At 45.9% G+C, this 23,112-nt stretch overlaps 2 protein-coding genes across 5 annotated transcripts; one reads left to right on the forward strand and one right to left on the reverse strand.

Moving 5' to 3' along the window:
• The first annotated feature begins 309 nt into the window (after nucleotides 1-309).
• Nucleotides 310-16,916, forward strand: TDRKH (tudor and KH domain containing). Of its 4 annotated transcripts, XM_029947976.1 has the most exons (15): nucleotides 353-414; nucleotides 6,414-6,577; nucleotides 7,364-7,512; nucleotides 8,427-8,533; nucleotides 9,970-10,159; nucleotides 10,853-10,992; nucleotides 11,098-11,407; nucleotides 12,631-12,791; nucleotides 12,885-13,057; nucleotides 13,278-13,342; nucleotides 13,602-13,753; nucleotides 13,966-14,067; nucleotides 14,293-14,389; nucleotides 14,816-14,896; nucleotides 15,053-16,916. In XM_029947976.1, exons 3-14 carry the CDS (start codon nucleotides 7,389-7,391, stop codon nucleotides 14,866-14,868), a joined length of 1,674 nt encoding a protein of 557 aa, XP_029803836.1. In that variant the 5' UTR covers nucleotides 353-414; nucleotides 6,414-6,577; nucleotides 7,364-7,388; the 3' UTR covers nucleotides 14,869-14,896; nucleotides 15,053-16,916. The 4 variants fall into 4 exon arrangements, with proteins under 4 accessions (XP_029803837.1, XP_029803835.1, XP_029803838.1 ...); XM_029947977.1 differs by lacking the exon at nucleotides 6,414-6,577 and having other exon boundaries at nucleotides 310-368; XM_029947975.1 differs by lacking the exon at nucleotides 6,414-6,577 and having other exon boundaries at nucleotides 332-414.
• Nucleotides 16,917-17,128: 212 nt separating this feature from the next.
• On the reverse strand, nucleotides 17,129-21,013 carry OAZ3 (ornithine decarboxylase antizyme 3). Its single transcript, XM_029945779.1, is given in 7 exon segments — nucleotides 17,129-17,374; nucleotides 18,080-18,165; nucleotides 18,658-18,833; nucleotides 19,905-19,979; nucleotides 19,981-20,041; nucleotides 20,328-20,494; nucleotides 20,987-21,013. Coding segments are annotated over 7 exon segments (735 nt in total). The 3' UTR covers nucleotides 17,129-17,231.
• Nucleotides 21,014-23,112: the final 2,099 nt, after the last annotated feature.

The raw sequence follows: 23,112 nt of genomic DNA on the forward strand, positions 1-23,112 counted from the left end.
AGGTGGAGGCTTCCTCAGTAATTGGCCCAGAGGTAGGCTGGAAGAATTCCGCGAAGCCTCTAATTGGCTGTTTAATTCTCAGCAGGTGCAATCTCAATTAACGATGTCTGGTCTCCCTGGCTCCTATTGGCTGACGCGTTGGCCGGCTTTGAATTCCATCCGGGTAATTGGATCTGAGCACGCAGCGGCCCCGTCGCTCAAGGGCAGCCCGCTGAGAGATTGGTTGTGACTCGGCAGGCGATTGGTCGGACTGTGATCCGGGCGTTGATTGGTGCAGGCGGGCTGTGGGGGTGGGGAAGAGGCGGCTGAAGCGCTGCAGGCGGGGCTTGGAGTCGCGGCGCTGCCGGGAGGAGGCGATTGCCGCTGAGGTGAGGTGCGAGGCGGAGCGCGCGACGGCTGACTCCAGGAGATTTGGTAAAGGCGGGGACACGGCGCGGAGGTTTGGGGAGTGCGAGAGGCTGAGCCTGGGGTGTCCGGGCCGCGGCAGGCGGGAAAGTGGGGCCGAGCGAAGGAAGGCGCCCGAGGGTGGGGGCAGCAGAACCCCGGGGATGTTAACCGAATTGGAAGGACGTGCTCTGGTCCCACCACGACCCCGGTGCCGGAGCGTTCACCCCGGGCCAGGGTGGGCTCTTCGGCTAGTCTGAACGCCCGGGGCCAGGGTAGGCTCCTGGACTGGTCTTTGATACTGGGAACCGGCATCCGATGATGGGTTTGCCTTTGAGTTTCTGCAGCTTTTTCTCTATCTCTAATAGGATGACTCCAGTTGTCAGAATAATAAGTTGGGTTTGTTTGTTTTGCCAGTTTCCCTCCTTTCTAATGCAGATATCTCCGCGGGTTTCGGGGGAAGTCTCCCGCGTCAAAGTTAATTTTTACTCTTCACAGCTTTGAGATGGGTTGATGCTTTTTTCACTGGCTAGTTAAAAATAAATGTAGCAAGGACGGGAAAACTGAACGAGCTGTTTCAGCTCAACAAGCCTATTCCCATGTTTTAGCCACTTTGTAGGTTCTGGGTATCACCAGGTACTGGGATGAGAAATCTTTGCCACCGGTGGAGCTTACCGTGATTTGACGCCTAATGATGTTTTTGAAATGATAATATAATGTAAAAGTAAGCGTTTGTTGTGGATATCAGGTAGTTAGCAACTGTTTCATATCAAACGTCAAGAAATTTCAAGACTGATTTTTACTGAAAACCATTGTCTAGTCGCATTTCTCACCTTGAAGTGATCCACGTGTCTTCCACATGTCTTCTCTTTACCCCACTTCCCCGAGGAACTGTGGTTCTCAGTTCCAACCTCCTTTTCACATTCAGTTTGAAGTCATAAAATCAAACACAAGCTGGCATTGAGTACAATACAGGTATATCTCCGTTGGCGTCACGTTATTTCCCACTGAAAGAGACACCATGTGAAATACGGATATTATAAATAAAATCATACTTGATTAATCAGGTAGATGCTGCTCTTTTGAGACCTTACCCAACGCAGCGCAAACTTCATTTGTAATATGTGAAAAGGAGTTAAGTGACAATTAGCTTCTGATTCAAAGCGGAAGCCGCGCAGTAAATTTATCCTGGTCGCGGACATTCAGCTTCCCACCACACACACATCCCTTCCATCGCCAAGTCATTAATATTCTCTCTCAGACTCTGCATATACCAGGTGCTCAAATGAGAAACCTAATGGCCAGCCCCCTAGCTCACCCTCTGACCTTTCCATGAATCCGTTGCTAGGTCTCATGTATTCTACCTGTCGGAACTCTCCTCTCCAGCTCCATCACCAACACCTGGACTGGCTTGTGACTTGGTCTCCCTACCCCCACAGTTGCTGCCTTCAATGCCTTCTGTAGAGCGTCATTAGTCAAGGTTTACAAGCAATGCATGTGTTATGAGGGGTTAGGAGTGCTGTAGAAGCCCATAGTGGTGAAACCCACCCAAGCACAGAAGGACGGGATTGAGGAGGGTATGGCTGCAGAGCCAGAGGAATAGCAGATATTTTTGGCCTTGACCTTGATAGCTTATGAATAGGAGGGGAAATGCTTTGAATTTTTTGAGTCTCCTTTAAGAGGTGACTTTGTGGCAGGTCTTCCACATTCCATATAGCGTTTTATTGAAATGAGTGATTAGCTCTGTAACCTTAGGGAAATCCCTTTATTTCCCTGGGGCTTCATTTCCCCAGTTGGAACCTTGTTAGTGGAATCAGATCATCTCTTTCAGTCCTTCCAATTGTAAAATTCTGTGATTTCTTAAGCATGAATTGCAGCCCAAAAGGAGTGGTAAAAGGCCAACCACACTCCAGTGTGGATGAAGTTACTGCTCTGGTTCACAGGCCTAGATTCCTTTCCCCAAGCCTTCAGTACCTACAAAACCTTCCCTGCTCTATAATCCCAGGAGGAGCTGCCTAGTCTGGCTGGACTGTTGTATCCCCAGAGCCAAGTACACATGGAATACTCAGTGTTTAGTGGTTTGAATGCAAAAGATTGTATTTTAATGAGGTGGTTTTCAACTCTTGGCATCTAAGAAACATTTTCCTTGCTCCCCCAGGCTGCTACATTAACCAAGCATTTCTATTGTCTTTGTCTTGCCTCTAATTAGTTGTTTTGGTGTTTGTTTTTCCTCCTAGACTTTATTTCAGGGCAAGAATTCTGTTCCTACCTGTGTCCCCAGTGCTCAGCCCATAACCGAGAGCCAGCCCTGTTTCAGGGAGGCCTATTAATAATGAAGACCAGCTTTGCACTTTAGAGACTGTATGAGAAAGTATATGCAGTAACCACTAGATCAAAGAAATTAAATCTTTTCTAGGTGCCCAGAATAAACCATCTCTTGATATAAGAAAGTAGCTTGAGGTTCAAGAATCGAAGCAAAAATCTTTATGAAACAGAGTTTGTTTCCTTTCCTTTAGTATATGTAAACATGATCCCACCCAGACTTTCACAGAGAGCAGTGAGAGGGTCTGTTTAGGGGGGTGGGGAGGAGCGGCTGATTTTTTTTTTTTTTCCAGTTAAGAAAGGAACCTCCTAACTCAAACCTACATTAAACTCAATTCTTTTACTCCTACCCACTAAAGAAGAAAAACATTTCCTCATGTCTATACTGAATCTCCAGATGTGATATACTATATAGACTGGATCTGCTTACTAAATAATTAATTGCCTGGAATAACAAGACACTTGAAAGGGGTCACTGACCCCGGTAGTACAAGAGCTTTCCTCTTCAGGGCATGAGTGTGCAAGAGAGTGAATTAAGGGGCGCCTGGGTGGCTCAGTCGGTTAAGCCTCCGACTGCGGCTCAGGTGAGATCTCATGTTCGTGGGTTCAAGCCCCGCGTCAGGCTCTGTGCTGACAGCTAGCTCAGACCCTGGAGCCTGCTTCCAGTTCTGTGTCTCCTTCTCTCTCTGCCCCTCCCCCTCTCATGCTCTGTCTCTCTCGGTGTCAAAAATAAATAAAACATTAAAAAAATAAAGAAAAAAGAGTGAATTAAATTTGTTTAAAACTGTTGCCTAAAAGCCTAGGTTTGGCAAACTTCTGAAACCAGATGGAAAATTCAGTCCTCGATTTAATAGTAGGAAATTCAGCTGCAGCCTTCACATGACTTTTATTTGCTCCTTGGAATGAGATTTCTGTGCGAAGTCTTCTCTTTTCCTTCACTCTTCCTGAAAGGCTTTCAGGAAAAGCACATTTAGAACCAAAGTTTTATTCCTAAGTAGGTCTTTTATTAATGAGTTTTTAGCCTTCCAGGGGTACAACTAGTTTTTTTAAAGTTAAAAAAAATGTTTTCTTGGATAGCATAATCATTTGGGTGGAGTTTTTGTGCCTGGAGACAAATCATAGCATAAATTATATTTCCTCACTCATTTTAAAACAAGTTTCATTACAGAAGTTGGTGTTTTGATTTTTTACTTTGCTTTTCTGTTTGGAGTGTCATTGTAACTACTGTATTGTAAATGATGGAAAAAAATTGCATATGTTAAAAAAAATATGAAACTTTATAAAGTAAAAAAAATAAAATAAAATTTCAAAAAAAAAAACAAACAAGTTTCATTAAAAGCCACACTGTGTTATATTAGATTGTGCTACCTGGAGATAGACACTGTCTTTAGTTGTTGGGTTTTTTTGTTTTTTTTTTTTACCAGCTACAATGTTTCCCACCAGTATTTGTTTGTTTATTAATTTTGAATTGCTACAAGACACCTAGGTACTGTTCTGCTTAGAGTTTTTGTGAAAGAAAAGGGGGAGGGGCTCCTAAAGTCACTTTGTAAAGTTTTTAATATCCAATCAATAACCCAGACTCTGAGTAAGAGATTAGGTGACCTTGCTAAGCATATATACTCCTGTAAAACTGGGGTTAACATTTTCTACCTTACATGATTGCATGAAGATCAACTAAAATAATGTATGAAAAGTGCCTAGTGGCATAGTAGCTACTCAGTAAATTTATCTTTTCATCTTTGTCATCCTTAGTGCCACAGTAGCATTTAGCACATAGAAGCGCTTAGTAAATGTGGTTGAGTGCGTTGCTGAATCCAGTAGTGTAGAAGATACAGGCATGACAGATACACAGTTGCATACAGTGCAAGCAAGTGCTATCAGGGAAGTATCGTTTACAGGACAGTCCTCTGAGCCAGCCTAGGGAAATCCCACAGGCCTTGGGAGGAATGTTGCAGTAGGTCTGAGACTTGAGGAAAGAATAGGGTTTTGCCAGGGACACCAGTTGGGCTAAGGAGCATAAGGAAGACAAGTGACACGTGGGTCAGAGCAAGGATATGCAGGCGAGAATGTCCTGTGCCCCCAGTAGCAGTAGGTTAGAATATAAGGCTATGAAGGCAGTAGGCAGAGATCAGCTTAAAAGAACCTCTCATGCTATTAAAGACTTTTCATGTAAGCAACAGTTATTAGTTTATTCATTCAACAAATGGTTATTGACTGGCTGCTTGTGCTAAGCACTGAAGAATGAAACAAAACATTCCTGCCTTGTAGAATTTATGTTCCAGTGGGCATACCATCAAAGTAAAGACCTTGCAAACCATTATAATGACTTTGGCGTATGATCACAGTGAGATTGAAAACCACTGTAAGGTTTTGAGTAGAAGAGTAACATTTGACTTAACTCCAGCTGTTGAGAATAAACTGAATGGACAATGGCAAATGCTGGGATAGAATTGCGGTAATCTAGGCAAGAGCTAGTGATGTTTAAAGCAGATGGTGGTAATAGCAGTGGAAAGGTAAAAAGCGGACAGATTCTGGATAATTTGAAGATGGAATGAATAGGATTTGCCAATAGGCTAGAGAGTGCTATTTGAGGGTAACTAAAAGAATGGAATTGCCGTTTATTTACTGACATTATTTACATTATTTACAGTGTTGTACCTGTTGAGTTTGAAATGCCTATTAGACATCCAGTGAAGATGTCTCCTAGGCAGTTGGGTATACAAACCTGGAGTTCAGGAGAATGGTCCTAACTGGATCTATGAATTTGGGAGTTCTCAGCATAAAAATGGAGTTTAAAGCCAAGCTGTGAATGAAATTTGGCAAGATCACCAAGGAAGTGAAGTAGAACCCAGGAGAGGAAAGGAGAGGGCAAAGGACAGAGCCCTAGGGCACTACTATTTAGAGGTTACACAAAGGAGAAGGGGAAAGGAAAACAAGGCGAATGTTGAGGAGAGTGCTGTGCTGTCGTGGAAGCCAAGTAAAGAAAGGGTCTCTGAGCAGGGGGAGTCCCCAGCTGTGCCAGATGTGGGAGCAGGAGCATGTAGAATGAAGACCAAGAATTGGCCATTGGACTTAGCAATATGAAGTCACTGGTGACCTTGGCAAGAGCAGCAGGAGTGGATTCAAGGGGAGAAATTGAGCACAGAAGCACTGGCACTTGTGAGTTTTCCTGTAAAAGGAAAGGAAGAAATGAGAAGTATTTGGAGGAATAAGTAGAATCAAGAGTTTATCTTTAAGAAACCGTGCATGTTTGTTAATGGAAAGATCCAATATAGAGGAAAACATTAACAATGCATGAGAAGGAAGGAGAGCAACATTTTTATGAGAGACTTCAGTGCCCAGAGCAGAGACTGTTCATCCATGGCCACAGGAGAGAAGGCAGGGATTTGGGCCTAGATAGATGTAGGTGAGTAAATGTGGTGGAACTTGTTTAATAATTTCTCTGAATGCTCTACTTTCTCAGCAACATAAGAAGTGAAAACATGATTTGAGAGTGAGGACGGAGAAGGAGGCCATAGAGGCTTGAGAAGAGATAGTATGAATTGTCTGGGAGGGCAAGAAAGCTCATGGAATAAGGAAGTGTAGTGGAAATGTTAAGATTAGCTGGGCAACAAAATGAAGAGACAGAGGTGGATTAAGAGGAAGAAGGCTGTGGCAGTGGTCTGCATGAGATTTATGAGCTTCTGAATCGGGTGCAATGTTTTCAGAGCTACCAGCATATAGGGAGTGGTTGAGGCTGCAGGTGTGGATGACATTGCCCACAGACAGCAGAGTGACAGTAGCAGTGGATTGAGGCTGCAGGCAACAAGACCAAAACCACAAAAGCACCTCCAGGGCAAGAGGAGGAAGCCAAGAGAAGAAGGGCACAGAGGTAAGATCAGGTAGGGCTTCTACGTGCCATCCATGCTGACTACCTGGGACATTGTCGGTCGGTGAAAGAAAAAGAAGAGGGGCGCCTGGGTGGCTCAGTCGGTTAAGCGTCCAGCTTCAGCTCAGGTCATGATCTTGCAGTTCATGGGTTCAAGCCCCGCGTCAGGCTCTGTGCTGACACCCAACTCAGAGCCGGGAGCCTGTCTTCAGATTCGGTGTCTCCCTCTCTCTCTGACCCTCCCCTGCTCATGCTGTCTCTCTCTGTCCCTCAAAAATAAATAAAAAAACATTTAAAATTTTTTTAATTTAAAAAGAAAAGAAAAAAGAAAACAAAGTAGAAGTGGCAGAGCCTAGGAGAAGGAGGAAAGCCTGAAATGGCCTGGGAAGCTATTCCTTGCAGAGACCACAGCTTCTGGAAAGGCCTAGAGACATGGAAGGGCACAGACAAGGAATTTGAAGTAGTCTGATGTGAAATTTAAAGGTTTATTTTTGTAATGTTTGATTCATTTGATTGTTTTTTTTGTTCCTTTGTCTTACAAAATTGTGATCAATGTCTAGTTCTCTCTGGGAGAAGGGAAGGAATTAAGTATGCTGGTTAAAAAATATCCTGAGACCTTTTACATCAAATAGATTATGGGGGGAGGGAGATTTTGATACTGTTGAAGCTCTTGATATGGGAAGGTAGGCAGTATTCTTTTTAATAATATTGTCATATGTTCCCATGCTTCTGTCAGTCATAAAGGTGTGATGTGAAAACTCCTTCTTTTCCCTCATTTGCTTATTTCAGGATGTAAGTCAGAATATAGCAGAAAATGTCCACTGAACGAACTTCTTGGACAAGTTTGTCCACTATTCAGAAAATAGCACTGTGCCTTGGGATCCCAGCCAGTGCAACGGTTGCCTATATCCTATACCGCAGATATAGGGAAGGCAGAGGTATGTGGACCCCACGTTTGTAAATATGGAAATATTCAGACTGTGCTCTGACCCCTTGTTAAGTTGAAATGAAAATTTTCCTTGTTGGACTGGGTGGGTCTGTCGGGATGTAATTGACTTTCTGTGAGGGGGTCTTTGAAACTGGTTTCTTCTTTTCTGTGTTCTTAATGTGAAACTAGTCTATGGAACTAAGACCTCCTATCTGTTCCCTTCAGAAATAGCAGCACTGCAATCGGTCCTTTTTCTTTTTTAGTATTTATGGGTAGTAAAGAGTATATGCTTATTTTTTTATATAATAGTTTTTTCTTTAATGTTTATTTTTGAGAGAGAGAAAGAGAGAAAGAATTCGAAGCAGGCTCCAGCCCCTGAGCTGTCAGCTCAGGGCCCAACACGGGGCTCAAACCCACGAACTATGAGATCATGACCTGAGCTGAAGTCAGACATTTAACCAGCTGAGCCACCCAGGCACCCCATATACTCTTATCTTTTTTATATGCTTTTTGTATTTAGTCATTAGAAAGCTAACCATGGGACCCAGTTTCCCCCACAGGCTGGACCTAGAGAAAGGATTTAGGTACAAACAGAAGTTCTGAGCCCGGTGGACTCATTGGGCAACTTTTAGCCTTCATTCTTCTCTAGGAGTTGTATCTTGGGAGACCCAGGTTGCCCTAAATCCACTACCACTTCCTTGCAGAGCCAAATGACTTTCCCATTTTAGCATCTGAAACAGTATCCCAGAGACAATGGCCTTCTTCTGGGACCCTCTAATTCCTACTCAGCTGCTACTTCTCTTTGTCATTATGGTTGAGATCCTTAGTCTATCTCGTGGATCAGTCTGACACCTGGTTTCCAAGGAGGTCTGGGGTACTGTGGATGCTATCTAAGTCTGATCTGATAACCTATGATCTATGCAGAAGAGCGCTTGACATTTGTTGGGGAGGATGACATTGAAATAGAGATGCGAGTTCCCCAGGAGGCCGTAAAGCTCATCATTGGCCGGCAAGGAGCCAATATCAAACAGGTAAGTGTGTAAGCAGGCAGCCGGCTTTCCCAGAGAGTAATTCTGCTCAATAACTTCTTGCCTCCCTCCTCTGTCCCCATCCCACAGAAACCACCCACACTACGTAGGTCTTTAAAAGAAAAAATAAAGGAAATGTAGCTAACTATGCTCTTTTCCTTCTAATGAGGAGTACTCCTTAGCGAATGAATGACTTCGCTTGAAATGGGGACTTTTTTTTTTAATGTCAGAGAGGCAGAGAGAGAGCATGTGCATGCCTGAGCAGGAGAGCAGCAGAGAGGGAAGAGCGGATCCTAAGCAGGCTCTGTGCTGACAGCAGAGAGCCTGCTGTGGGGCTCAAACTTACCGTGAGAGCATGACCTGGGCCACAGTCAAGACACTCAACTGGCTGAGCTACCCAGGTGCCTGAAATTTTTTTTTTTAATGTTTATTTTTGAGAGAGTGTGAACAGGAAAGGGGCAGAGAGAAAGGGAGATACAGAATCCAAAGCAGGCTCCAGGCTCTGAACTGTCAGCACAGAGCCTGACATGGAGCTGAAATCGGATGCTCAACTTAACCAGCCAGGCATCCTGAAATGGGGATTTTTTGATTGCATGATTCTCAATTTGGTGCATCGTGAACCATTCTTTTCTGTCGAATTAATGAGCTCTCATTAATTGATAGTAAACATTGAATTGCCTTATTTTTATTATCTATTCAGTTGGAATGTCAAGAAAACAAAATATTTGATTCTCTGATCCAAATAAAATGAGAGGGAAAGAGGGTTCTAAATACAAAGAGGGGCACCTGTTTGGCTCAGTCAGTTAAACATCCGACTTCAGCTCAGGTCATGATCTTTCAGTTTGTGAGTTCGAGCCCCACATGGAGCTCTCTGCCGACAATTCAGAGCCTGGAGCTGCTGCTTCAGATTCTGTGTCTCCCCTGCCCCTCTCCCATTTCCTCGCTCTCTCTCTCTCTCTCTCTCTCTCTCTCTCTCTCAAAAAGGATGGGGCGCCTGGGTGGCTCAGTCGGTTAAGCATCCGGCTTCAGCTCAAGTCATGATCTTACAGTTCATGGGTTTGAGCCCCACATCGGGCTCTGTGCTGACAGCTAGCTCAGAGCTTGGAGCCTGCTTCGGATTCTGTGTATCCCTCTCTCTGACCCTCCCCTGCTCGCACTGTCTCTCAAAAATAATAAAAATCATTTAAAAAATCTATTTAAGAAGAATATTTAAAAAAAATTTTCAGTGAGAAACTGTTTTGAATGAATTGTTATTTGGAGTTACCTTTGTCAGTAACCACCTTTGATCAGTACAGACAGTTGAGGACTGCCTAAAGTGTCTTGATTTAACTGATAATTACCCAGTTCCATATACCTCCAGGGTTAAATGGAAATCGTACCTAGCCAACCCAAATGGGAGCTTTTCCAGAGCGGACTGCCATGTATCCTTTTCTCTGCAGCTGCGGAAACAGACAGGCGCTCGGATTGACGTGGACACGGAGGATGTAGGTGATGAGCGGGTGCTGCTGATCAGCGGGTTTCCTGTTCAGGTGTGCAAGGCCAAAGCAGCCATCCACCAGATCCTGACGGAGAACACCCCCGTGTCCGAGCAGCTCTCAGTTCCGCAGAGATCCGTGGGCAGGATCATAGGTACCACTGGACAGCTTCCTCTGCTGGTTCCTTTTTCTTTCATATCTTCCCAAGGGGTTTTCCTGGACTACTTTCTCTTAACCTTACAGAGGGTGGCATGTGTGACAGGGACATTGAGACCAGAGCTATATTTTTTACAGCAGCAGTGGTAAACCAAACCCATTACCCCAAGAAACTATATGATCTGAACCTTGCAAATAGGTTCCAGAGGGTCCGGTAAATATATTTCCATCATAATAGATTTTGAAAGGGCGCTAAGCCTGCTATATTTATCCCAGCTCTTTCTAGATCGTGCTCTTCTAGACAACATGTCCTATGCCTTCCCCTAGAGCAGTCCTCTTGCTGCTCTTAGGGTCAGAGAAACGTCCATTCCTGGTTCAGTGTCTCTCACACTGTGTAGGAGATCTTCTAGTAAAGCGCAGAGGTAAAGTATGTTGAATGGCCAAAAAATGGAAAGGACCTGAAGTGCACTTCATGTTTAGAGTGAGTGAAGCAGAAAGAGAAGATAGTCCCTATTCCCCTTCATATGGTAAGGATTGCAATAGCTCCTGCTTTCTATTCAATATCTCACATTCTGTTCACTTTGAAATTAAGAACTGACTGTGCTCTCTAATATACACAAAATAGTGATTTTTCTAGTACTTAAAGTTGGCCAGGAGGGTAGGACAGATTTTTATGTGTTTTTCAATGCAGGGAGGGGTGGTGAGACCATTCGTTCAATCTGTAAGGCCTCTGGAGCCAAAATTACCTGTGACAAAGAATCAGAAGGGACGCTACTGCTATCAAGGCTTATAAAAATCTCTGGAACACAGAAGGAAGTGGCAGCAGCCAAGGCAAGTAGCTAATAGACTTGAATTGTGTCCAAGAATAAGAAGAATCCTTTACTCCATCCTGGGTCAAAATATCTGGCCACATAGATCTCTTCTCATTTTCCACAGCATTTGATACTGGAGAAAGTTTCCGAAGACGAAGAACTTCGGAAGAGGATTGCTCATTCTGCAGAAACCAGAGTCCTACGCAAGCAGCCCATCAGTGTGAGGAGAGAGGAAGCGCTGGAGTCTGGTGGAGCTGGAGTGCCGGCTCTGTGGGAAAGTGCTGCGCCAGAGCCGGAGCCGCTGGGAGCTCTTCCCCAAAAAGGAGGCGGTGACATGACTGTTGAAGGGCCAGAAGATGCTTGGGAGAAATGCAGTGGTGACAGCTTTCAGAAGTCTGGAGCCCAGACCAGTCCAGAGATGTCCATGTTTGAAAGTATGTAACAAAATGGGAATGCATTTGCCATGTAGATGGTGGAGACACTGGCTCACGTAACCCAAGTTAAGAAGCAACAAAAGTAATTTTTTTTCTTGACTGCACTTATGAGTCTCTTTATAATACTTTACCTGGATTAGTACTAAACATAAATAATTCTGGAACACAACCCAGCTAGTGATAGAGAATGATTATAGAAATATACTAGTTCAGAGGAAACTAGTCTGAGTAATATATCAAATAATTGAATTTACATGGTGTTCATTCCCAAACAGATTTATTAAACAAGTAAAATATTCAGCCTGATATTTTTTTTTGGCCTATCTCATTACTGTTTTTAAAAGTCATCATTATTTAAGAAGGATGAAAAGATTGTGAGCATTCTCTTCTGTGCGTAAGTTTTGGGATGCACAGAGAAGACCAGGGCACCTAAGAGGTTCATAGACTTGTTTGGGGTCACACAATGAGTCAGTGATAGAATAGGATCTGGAAAAGGCCCGCATCTTTCCACTGGTCCGTGCTGCAGTTATGATTTAAGTCTCATTTGAATACATGGCAGGGGTGCCTGGGTGGCTCAGTCAGTTGAGTGTCCAGCTTCAGGTCAGGTCATGATCTCACGGTTTGTGGGTTCGAGCCCCACATCAGGCTCTGTGCTGACAGCTAGCTCAGAGCCTGGAGCCTTACTTCGGATTCTGTGTCTCCCTCTCTCTCTTACTCTCCCCTGCTCGTGCTGTCTCTCTCAAAAATAAATAAAACATTAAAAAATAATACATGGCAGATGGGGTGTAAACTCTGATTGCTCAGTTACATAGAAAGGTGCACAGCTCAGCTCGGCACCTTTCTTCAGAATGTTCTGTGAATCATCTGGTTGTTCCTCCAGGCAGTTTTTAAATGGTCCTAGCCATTCGGCTATTTTTGTAGCCCTCACTTTTGATGGAGTCTCCCCATTCTTTTTTTTTTTTTTTAAGAGCACGAGCAAGGGAAAGAGGGAGAGACAGAGAGAGAGAATCAGGCCTCATACTAAGTGTGGAGCCTGATGATGTGGGGCTCGATGCCACAACCCTGGGATCATGACCTGAGTTGAAATCAAGAATGGGATGCTTGACCCACTGAGCCACCCAGGTGCCCCCAATCTCCCTGTTTCATCCATAGATAGTTATAATATGGTCACCAGGTTAGATGGTGAGGATTCTGCAGCTTGAGTTGCTTATCCCTATGTTTAGTCCCTAGTCCTGACTTCAGTTTCCATGCCAATGAGTTCCTGGAGGTCTACGTCTCTGCCTCCGAGCACCCTAACCACTTCTGGATCCAGATCATTGGTTCCCGCAGTCTGCAGCTGGATAAGCTGGTCAATGAGATGACCCAGCACTATGAGAACAGTCTAGTAAGTTGCCATAGGGACAGGGTCGGGTTTGATGAAAAAGGGGCCTGTCTTTTTTATTGTGGGATGTTCTCTTTTTTTCCTCCCCACATGCAGCCTGAAGACCTGACTGTGCATGTGGGAGACATTGTAGCAGCACCTTTACCTACAAATGGTTCCTGGTATCGAGCTCGGGTCCTTGGCACTTTGGAGAATGGGAACCTGGACCTGTACTTCGTTGACTTTGGAGATAATGGAGATTGCCCGCTGAAGGACCTCCGGGCACTCCGGTCAGTGTGGAGGCTGGTTGGAGTCTCCACTGCTAACTCAGCCCTGGCTGTAGTGTAGGGTGTGCTCTTGGTACTCCTGGGTGGGGGCGGGGCAGAGGAAGAGAGCCTATTGACAGCAGATGATTGTCTTCTGAACTGGGTTTGTGGTGATATCTAGAAACAAAGACTGTAAGAGGCCCTTCTGGCACTGGGATTCTGATTTCAGTTTCTTTCACTTTAGAAGCGACTTCCTAAGCCTTCCATTTCAAGCAATAGAATGTAGTCTGGCACGGATCGCCCCCTCAGGTAAATTGGTCATGATGCCTACTGACCTTGCCTCCAGTAAAATAACTTCCTTCTAGCACTTGGAAGGATTTCTCACATTCCCTGACTTTCTGAGCTCTGGGGGCTCAGGTGTGTTTTCCTTCCCAGCAGTAGAAAGCAGTCACCAGAAACGTGCCCGGCAGACAGAACTGGTGCCTTCTGGAGTAGAGAGCAGTGGCTCAGTCTCCTTCCAGGGTGCAATCTCCCTCCTTCTCAGGCTCTCCCTACAATCTTTTGCCAGGTGAACAGTGGGAAGAGGAAGCTTTGGATGAGTTTGACAGACTCACTCACTGTGCTGACTGGAAGCCCCTTGTGGCTAAGATCTCCAGCTATGTCCAGACTGGGATCGCAACTTGGCCCAAGATTTACTTATATGATACCAGCAATGGGAAGGTGCGACAGGATCCGCTCATCGCTCACTGTCTCTTCTGTATCTTATGTCCTCGTTCACTTTTTCTTTACCAGAAACCCTTCTCTGATACTACCCCTGCCTACTAAAGGAATGTCTTTCTTCAAAGTCTCAATCCTCCCCCTTCTGCCCTGGTTCCTCAGACATGCCCCCCTCTACACAGAGGACATCATTCCCTTTTCATTTTTCTTCTCAGAAAATTGATATTGGGTTAGAATTAGTTCGTAAAGGATATGCAGTTGAGCTTCCCGAAGACGTGGAAGAAAACAGAGCCGTCCCAGACATGTTGCACGATGTGGTGAGTACATGTCAGGTGCTGCTCCAGGGCAAGTCAGCCTTGAGAGACAGGCGGGCTTCTAGTCGCACATGATGTCTGGCGGAGGGCTTTCCTGAGGAAGCGCTCTTGTTCCTCTCAGCAGCCCACCTCCAGTGCCTTAACCAGAGCCTGTGGGCCAAACAACAGGGTGGCCTCTCCCTTCCCAGCAGCCAGCACGGTCGTCTTTGTCTCACCTTCATCCCTCAGGCCCCAGAAACGGACGTCTCTCTTGGCAGCATGCTCACTGAGACCAAGAAGAGCCCTGGAGAAATAGCAGACACCCTGTCCTGCCTCAGCTTGTCAGGTATAAACCACATTTCCTCCCCAGAGCGTCTTTGGGAGCTACTGTTTCCAGTGGTCTCTCCAAACTAGGGACGGTATTAGAACTTAGCTTTTTTTTTTTTTTTAACATTTTTTAATTTTTTTTTTATATAGTTTATGTTTGAGAGAGAGAGAGCAGAAGTCAGGGAGGGGCAAAGAGAGAGTGAGCAAGAGACACCAAATCTGAGGCAGGCTCCAGGCTCTGCGCTGTCAGCACAGAACCTGGTGTGGGGCTCAAACCCACGACCCACAAGATTATGACCTGAGCTGAAGTCAGTTGCTTAACCGACTGAGCCACCCAGGCACTCCTAAAACTTAGCTCTTATAAAGTAGCCACTGAGCACCAGAAGCCCGCTTTCCCCAAGTCTCCGTGGCTGCGCCTAACTTCCTCTTCATTCCTGCTGCACAGAAGCTCCCTCTGTGTTTGGTGATGATAATCTTGAAGAGGACTATTTACTCTGAAGTCAGCTCCAGCCATCTGCTCTGCCACGTGAGTGCACCTATCCTCTCTCTCTAGCAACAGAAAAGTAACCTGGGGGACAGCTTCGGCCTCCCTCCCTTCCCTGTCTCTACAACTCTACTGCAGTTTCACTCATCTCAGGTTGAGCCCTTTCAAGCTTTAGTGTCTGTGTTTGTGTCTCGACAGGATTTGTGCCTAGAGAGAGGAGCCTATGATAAAGGGATCTGTGCAGTCCTTCCTCCATGACATACATGATCTGGCTAGCTGTGGACCAAATGCGTGCTCTCCTGTTGACTACCAGAAAGAGTGTGGGGTACAGCACGGGACAAGTGCATGTCCCTTCTCCACCCACCCAACCCCGTCTTCTTCCAGAGTGTGCTTCCAGGCTGCTCAGCATCTGGTCCACTGCTGTCTGCTGGCGGTTACTGTATGCTTCTGCAAGGCTGTGTCCTTTTTGAGGTTGGAAAGCAGCCAGGGGTTGGTCACTGGAAGTGATGATTCTGCAGACTTCTGACTCACCTCCTCGGGTGACTCTGTTACAGGAGGTTTTTGAGTGGCTAGCTCAAAGACCACAGTTGAGTTGGGAGGCACAGGCAAAAGTCAGTAGGATTATATTTAAAAGCCTCAGGAAATAGGAGGAGAATACTGCCTCCCAGCCTCAACTGCTGCTAGGTTATTGGAGGTAGGTTTTTTCAAAGTGTTCCAGCCATTTCCATGTTAACTTTGGTTAAGTACAAGTTAGACAAGGAGAGAGCGGCTCAGGAAATACTCCTAAGTGCTAGTGTAGTGTCTGTATACACACACACCTTCATAAAGTGAAGGAGAACTTCCATAGCTGTTTAAATCATTTGGGGGGTTCTTTGGTGAATAAAGTTCTCAAGAAAATGATCTAAAACTAAATGTTGGGTGAATCAAGGTAGACGCAGAACTGTATATTCTGAACCTAAACCTGGTGGAATTTGCCACACACCTTATATGGAGGGCCCATCTTTAAAGCAAGTGTCCATCCCATGCACAGATCCTATTCTTTCCCTAAAGGTATTTCAGAATTAAACATTCACTAAGAACTAGACCAGTTTAGGTTTGGGCTTTGTAAATGAGGACCCCACCCAAACTAGGTACTTGGAAGGGGCCCGAGTTCTGGTAAGTCTCCTGTGACCTCACTGGAAGCCTTTCGGGAGCCCTGTCTCCACGTGCCCCTGCATCGTGGCCAGCGCCATGCGGCCAGCAAGAGCTGTGGGGAAGACTGGGCAGCAGGGGTTGTAAGAGTGTGTGCGTGGGTGGGGAGGACAGTGGCCGATGAACAGGGAGGGATCTGTAAGATGAACTGCAGAACTTAAAACTGACACACAAGGATGCCCTGTGCCGAGTTTTGTTTTTCCAACTTAGGAATTATTAGGGAGGCCTCGACATATACTGCCTGGGTTTCCCATTGCCAGTTTTCAAGTTTTATTTTCTCAGGAAAATCTCAGTACCGTGTATGAGAGAAAGGCTCCAATGAAGAGCAGCTCTTATGAGTTTTGGGATCTCAGATGAATCCATGAAGGGCTGCCATTGATTTGACCAGGGTTCGGACCTTGGCCACAGTGAACTCACCCCCAAAGCAGGCCAGCAGGGTCATGAGGTCTACTAGTCTGTCACCAGGCTCCTTAGCCCCTTGGCCTTTGCCCTTAAGTTAAAAGGAGCCCTGATGTAAATCACGCATAGGACTTGTCGCTCAGGAAAATGAGTGGTGCCTTGTTCATAGCTGTGGCTTCTTACTATGCACAAATGGCTGTTCCTTTTATGTGGCTGTTATGTCCCATCAGCTCACATCCCAGGTGGATGGGCTGCAACACACCCCTGCCCTGCCCTTGTTGTCTGGAATGCCCTCTTCTAGCTCTTATTTCTTATTTTGTCTTTTGAAATCCTCCCCTTGAGCCAAGGTTGTGGGATCCAGGTACCTTCTTGGATTTCTTCCACATCCAAGGAGAAGGAATTTGTACTTGTCTCTAATTTGAACTGAAGTACATGAAGTAAAAACTCCCAACAAGGCTTAAGTGTTTCTGAATTCCCTGGTGCCTGGTTTTTGCTCTTGGCAAGTACACAGTTAATGGTTAGAATAAGAGAATGGCTTTGGGTGGGGGGAGCAAAGGAACCTAAACTCCTTGGCTGCTTTCCCTCTCTGATCTTTTCCATCATTAAACGTCTCTCCTGTAGTGAATCCAGCTCTGTGAGGCTCCTGTTCTGCTACAGCCAACCCCCGCCAAGAAATAGTGAACATTTGCGGGTCGCACTGCCTTTTATTCCTACCATGGAAGGTGTCCTGACTCACATCCTGGGCCCCATTTATCAAGGCTCCCAGCCCTCAGTAGGAATGGCATGTTCAGGGAGGCTCACTGGGCAAGTGGCCAAGTTCCCTTTCAAGGGGATACACCATAAAGATGACATTGTCCCAGGGAGGGAGGGCAGGGTGATCTGGTCTGACCACCTCAAAGCCCATGTAGCTGAAGGCCCGTAGCAGGGCACCTGTGAAAAGAGAAAAAAATTAGGGCACTCTTTGAGGATCTATACAACTATTTCCCTGGATTTGACTTCTTTCTCTGGGGAGTGCCTGGGGGGGAAGCCATTTGGTGTGGGCATTAGGGAGATAGGCCTAGACTCCACCCCTGGCTCTAAAGTTTGCTAAGCTTTATGACACTGTACAAGTTACCCTTTCTGAGCTTTAGTTTTCCCATCTATAACATGGTGATCACAGGACCTTCCTCACAGAACTTGACTAAATGAGATGTTCATGAAATGCCTAACATGGTGTACTGAGCTCTTGCCCATCTTGTCTTCTGTCCCACAGAGTTTGAGGGAAGAGGTCATAGTTTCTGCAACAGGTGCTCTGAGCATCTGGATATATCCATTCCCATCCTGGCCCTACACCCAACACTTTCACACTCTAGGTGCTTAATACATTTGAGGTCCTTTCTGTCCTACCAGCTACGTGCATTATCTTAATATTCCCAATGCTCCTTCAGTCTGGCTTCTCAAATCTATCTGTAAGGCTTTCCTCATAATCCAAGTATAATTTGAGTGCTAGGTGCCTTCATTTCCTTGGAATGGGGGGAGAGGGTGATGAGAATGAGCATGATCTTTTTATGACAGTGGGGGGATGAGGGTCTCCTACAAAGGAAGAGTTGCTGTCAGCTGCTTCAGCACAGGCCAGGAAGGCCTGCTGGTCCCCACCTCTGTCATTCCGGTTGTTCTGGAAGCTTATAAACACCGAGTCCACATTGGTCTTCTCCTCCACATACTCCAGTGTTGCAGTCAAACTAGAGGCCAGAGAGAGGGATCCTAGTTGATGAAATGTTAACACCTACTTGAGTAGAAGAAATCTCATTGCTCAATTTTTTTCCTGACCCAAGCCAGGAGATGAAAGTTGATAAACTTGTGTGGATAAATTTTTCTCTGAAGCCTAAGATTGCACACAACAGGACTGATATCCATGTGGGGGGAGGGGGGGTGCAGCGACTGGGGAGAAGGAACTGCTCTAGAAAGACAAACAGCTGGAAGACACATTGTTAACTACTTCTGTGTTTCTAAATCAGGAGCCCAGCAACCTCCCATGGGCCGTTGTCCCCTGGAGCCCAGATCCTGGCTCAGCCCACGGGCATGTTTGCCTGCCGGTTCAGGTTTGTGAAAGCAGCTCCTGCATCCACCCTCATGGGCTGGCTGGCCCACCTCCTGATTATGACGTAATCAAAGGAAACCTGACTCTTACCCTCTCACCCTCCCTCCCCACTTTCCTATCAGGGCTCCATCACCTTTCCCGGTTGCCTTGATCCAAGGCCTGATATGGAATATCCAGGAAAAGCCGATGGTCACAGAGAAGGCCGTGCCAATGAGCAGAGGTCTGGGGAGTGAGGCGGAAATGGAAGTCTAATTGTACTGGGTCCTGGTGGAGCAGGGGGTCAGTAGCCAGCACCGTCAGGTTCCCAGCCTGGAAAAGGAACAAAAGAGTAACCACCATCTCCTGGTCTCATCTAGTCATCAGATCAGATCTCAGACCAGTCTGGCTGGGTCTAAGGAAGCAGATTCGGAGCTGACAGAATTGGGGCCAACTTCTCACTCTCCCTTAGTCCTAGGACCTAATTATCATGGAGTCTACCTTGATATCAATCTAGAAAGGAGTCAATGCAGTTGCAGTATTACCACCTGCTAACCTTACCCGAGGGGTGCACCAACTCTTCAGAAACTTATTTTTACATCAGAGAGCTTTTTTTTGTTTTGTTTTTTATTTTTGAGAGACAGAGATAGCGTGAGCAGGGGAGGGTCAGAGAGAGAGGGAAACCGAATCCGAAGCAGGCTCCAGGCTCTGAGCTAGCGGTCAGCACAGAGCCCGACGCGGGGCTCGAACCCACGAACCGTGAGATCATGACCGGAGCTGAAGCCGGACGCTCAACCAGCTGAGCCACCCAGGTGCCCCTGGATAGCTTTTTTTTTAAAGGAATCTCCATACCCAACATGGGGCTTGAACTCAAAACCCCCGAGATCAAGAGTCACATATTCCACCCACAGAGTCGGCCAGGCACCCCTGGAGAGCTTATTCTTTAAATGATGCTAATGCTGTGTCATCTGTTTACTGTCTCACTGACCATGCTCTTCCGCTTTTTTACATCATAGGAGTTTTCTCTGAATTATCCGATTTCTCATCTAAAAAGCAGAGGCCATCCACAGGCGTGTTACTGTAGTATGGTACAGGGGCAAGTTGAAGAGTGCTAGGTTTTGGTCCCCGCTTGGCAGCTAAACAACTTTATGTCCCAGCACTTGTAATACATTCTGCCCTACGTTCTGACCTCCTCTTTTCCCATCCTGCTTCTCACCACCAGCTCTATGAACTTGACTTAGTATCTCCAGGCCAGAATCCTTGTTTCTAAAGCAAGTAAGCTGTTCTGCATGAGCTTAGAGGTCTAAGATTTGTTTTCCAACTATCGAATGCCCCTTCTCCACAAGGTGTCATTGCAGCAAGCCAGGGGCTGCCCCACACAGTGCCAGTGTGCAGTCCACTTACCGAGTAGAACTCTTTAAGCTGGTCGTGGTCACCCTGCTTGGTGCTCCTGACCACCGGGAGGCCTGCTGGAGACTCAGGAGCACTGAAGGCAGGAACGGGGCCGGAGTGTCAAGTCCTCCCGTTCCTTATATACGATGCTGGTTGGGAAAAGGGGCCCAAATTAGTTTACCTGTGCGTCTGAGAAGGGGCGGGGTTCATAACTTCCAGGTACCTAGGATCAGGCTCTGACACTATCTTCTTGTGGAAGAGCCTGTTTGCATTCTCCCAGGCCAGCCAGGTGGAAACGTGTGTAAGTTCCCTGCCAGCCTTCCACCCTATTTTGCTATTATTATCTCTTGCCACTGGGATAGTTCCTTCAGATTCTCTTATTTTTCCCGACAGTTTATATAATAAACAACTACAAGCAGAGATGAAAACAAGTACCTTTTATAACAAGGCAGCATCTTCTCCCGGAGGGTGATCCGGTATTTGTAACAGTAAAGGTAATAGGCGTATGGTGACCAGATCGGGTAGAGGTAGTTCCGTGTTTTTCCCCTCTTGATATAAGAAAGGGAGAAGACAGAGGGGCGCAACCTGTTACAAGGCAGTTTCTCAGTTCAGTGCCTCCCTGCGGCAAAGTGAGGTTCTCAGAGATGAGTGCCAGAGGTTTAGGCAGCCTGGTGTCATTGTGACCCGGTGGGGCACTATGACATAGGCAAAGAGTCAGCCATTATGTCACCAAGACTCCACTCTGCTGCTCCTCCACCCCACCCAACCCCCTTAAGTAAAACTCCTGTTTACCTGGTATGTACTTCATGGCTGTACCAGTGGTTTTGTTTTTTTGTGCCATACTTTATCTTCTGTACTGATTGGCAAATAGCTCTCCCTGAACACTTGTTGAGTGCCCCCAACCTGGCCCCTTATTCCAGCAGACTCATGCATACATGCATGTGCCCACACTCATGTAACATACACACCCCCCACTTCAGCAACTAAATGGTTGGTGTCCGATACTGTAGGATTCCAAGGCCCTGATCCAATGTCTGACCTGATTCGTTGGTTCCCAGCTCCTATCAATTCAATATTTTTATTATCATCCCTACCTGTAATAATCCAGGGGTGTTGCACATTGTTGAACTTTCTCATTGCCTGGTAGGGTAGGTAGAAATTTGCAAACTACATGCCTTTAGGAGCCAAGACAGCTAATGGAAATTAGTGGAGCTGTTGAGTGGGGCTGTAGCAAAATGGAAAGCTCATATACTGTCTAAAAGCAGCTGACAACTCAGTTTCATCCAGTTGCAGAAATGCAGACTCAGTGGTTCCAGATCATATGATTTTTCAACATAAAATAGAAAGATATATTTTTGTGCTAAATTCCTCCAAAAATTTTTAAATAGTGGTTATTAACAAAAAATAAAAGCTGTTGATTAAAAAAAATCAACATTGTGAGCAATATCTGATTCTGGGGCCACCAGTTTGAGACTTCTGCATATTCATTCACTCATTTCATTCAACAAATATTTCTTGAGGGCCTCCTGAAAGCCAGGCAGGATTCTAGGTGCCTGATCCACCAGTAAACAAAGCAAAGATCCCTGCTTAATGGAACACAGCTTCTAAAAGTGAGAAGACAAAAGAAAACAATAAACGTTGTAAGAAAACTTAGTATGTTAGATGAGAACTTCAATGGAATAAAGAGCAGGATAAAGGAAAGTCAGGAGTGTGAGATGGGTGGGGCAGGCTGGGGAAACAGTGAGCCAAGTAGGCCTCATTGAAAAGGTGGCATTTAATCAAAGACTTAAAGTTGGTGAGGGAGATAGCCAAGCCCACCTCTGGAGGTAAGAGCATCCCTCATCTAAGCAACAGTGGGTGTGAAAGCCCTGAAGAGAGAGTGCCTGGTGTTTTCAGGAAACAGCAGGGAGGCTAATGGCCCAAATTAGGGAGTGCCTTGTAGGCTACTGTATGAGGGAAGTCACTGCAAAGTTTTGAGTAGAGGCGTGATATGATCTTATCTGTTTCTTAAAAGATCCTGACTGTTGCCTTGCAAATAAACTGTGGAGCTTTGAGGGAGATTTGCTAGTAGATTGACTACAGCAGTGATCGAAGAGAAAAATAGTGTCTTCCAGGCTGAAGCACTGAAGGTGGTGGGAAGTGGTTGGATTCCGGAAATGGTTTCAAGATAGAACCCACAGGATTTCCTGGAGTATGAGAGAAAGAAGTTGAGTCCAAGAACTGGATGAACAGTTCCCATCAAAGCTGAGATGGTGAAGGCTGCAGGGTTTAGTATGGACCATGTTAACTTTGAGTTGTCCACTAGACCTATAAGGAGAAAAGGAACAGACAGACTATTCAAGTGGGCAAAGTTAGGAGAAATCTAGGATGGAGAAACAACGTTGTATGTCCTCAGACTGAAGGAGATCAAAGCCGGTGTGTATACTGAGTAAAGATCCAAAGACTGTTCTAAGGGGCACTCTAAGACGTTCGGATATAAGGAGAAACCAGCCAAGGAGACCGAAGAAAACTGGTGAAGTAGGAAGAAAACAAAAACAAAACTGGTGTCCTGGAAGGTTAAGTGAGGAAAGCGCAATTAGGAGGAGGGTCAAACAAGTAAAACAACACGATGCTTAGAGCACCTTTATACAGTCTCCGCTGCCTAAACAGACCCTACTCATCCCATCCTGATGGTCTTCCCTAGGGTGCTGAGACCTTACCACAGCTTCCTTTTTCTGTGGCTCATCTTGCTTGTGATTTAGAATTCTTTCAACATGAGCTTAAACACCGCAATCGTAAAGATGAAGGGTTAGCCTCCTCCCGGGGCTGTCAAAGTTCTCCTGGGAATCCCATCCCTCCGCCACTTTTAGGGAGATCTGAAGTGAGGGCAAGTGAACAAGCAGCACCCCTCTTCCCTCAGCGTGCAGAGCTGGAAGTGACTTCAGAGTTGCTGCGGCTAAACCAAAGCCCCCATTTTATTTATTTATTTATTTATTTTCTGGGTTTTTATTTTTTATTTTTTATTTTTGAGAGACTGAGAGAGACAGCACGAGCAGCGGAGGGTCACAGACGGAGACACAGAATCTGAAGCAGGCTCCAGGCTCTGAGCTAGCTGTCAGCATAGAGCCCAACGCGGGGCTCGAACCCACAAACTGAGATCAAGACCTGAGCCGAAGCCGGACGCTTAACCGACTGAGCCACCCAGGCGCCCCCAAAGCCCCCATTTTAAAGCGAAGCCAAG

This window comes from Suricata suricatta, chromosome 8 (assembly GCF_006229205.1).
Source record: "Suricata suricatta isolate VVHF042 chromosome 8, meerkat_22Aug2017_6uvM2_HiC, whole genome shotgun sequence".
In the NCBI taxonomy this organism is placed as follows: Eukaryota; Metazoa; Chordata; class Mammalia; order Carnivora; family Herpestidae; genus Suricata; species Suricata suricatta.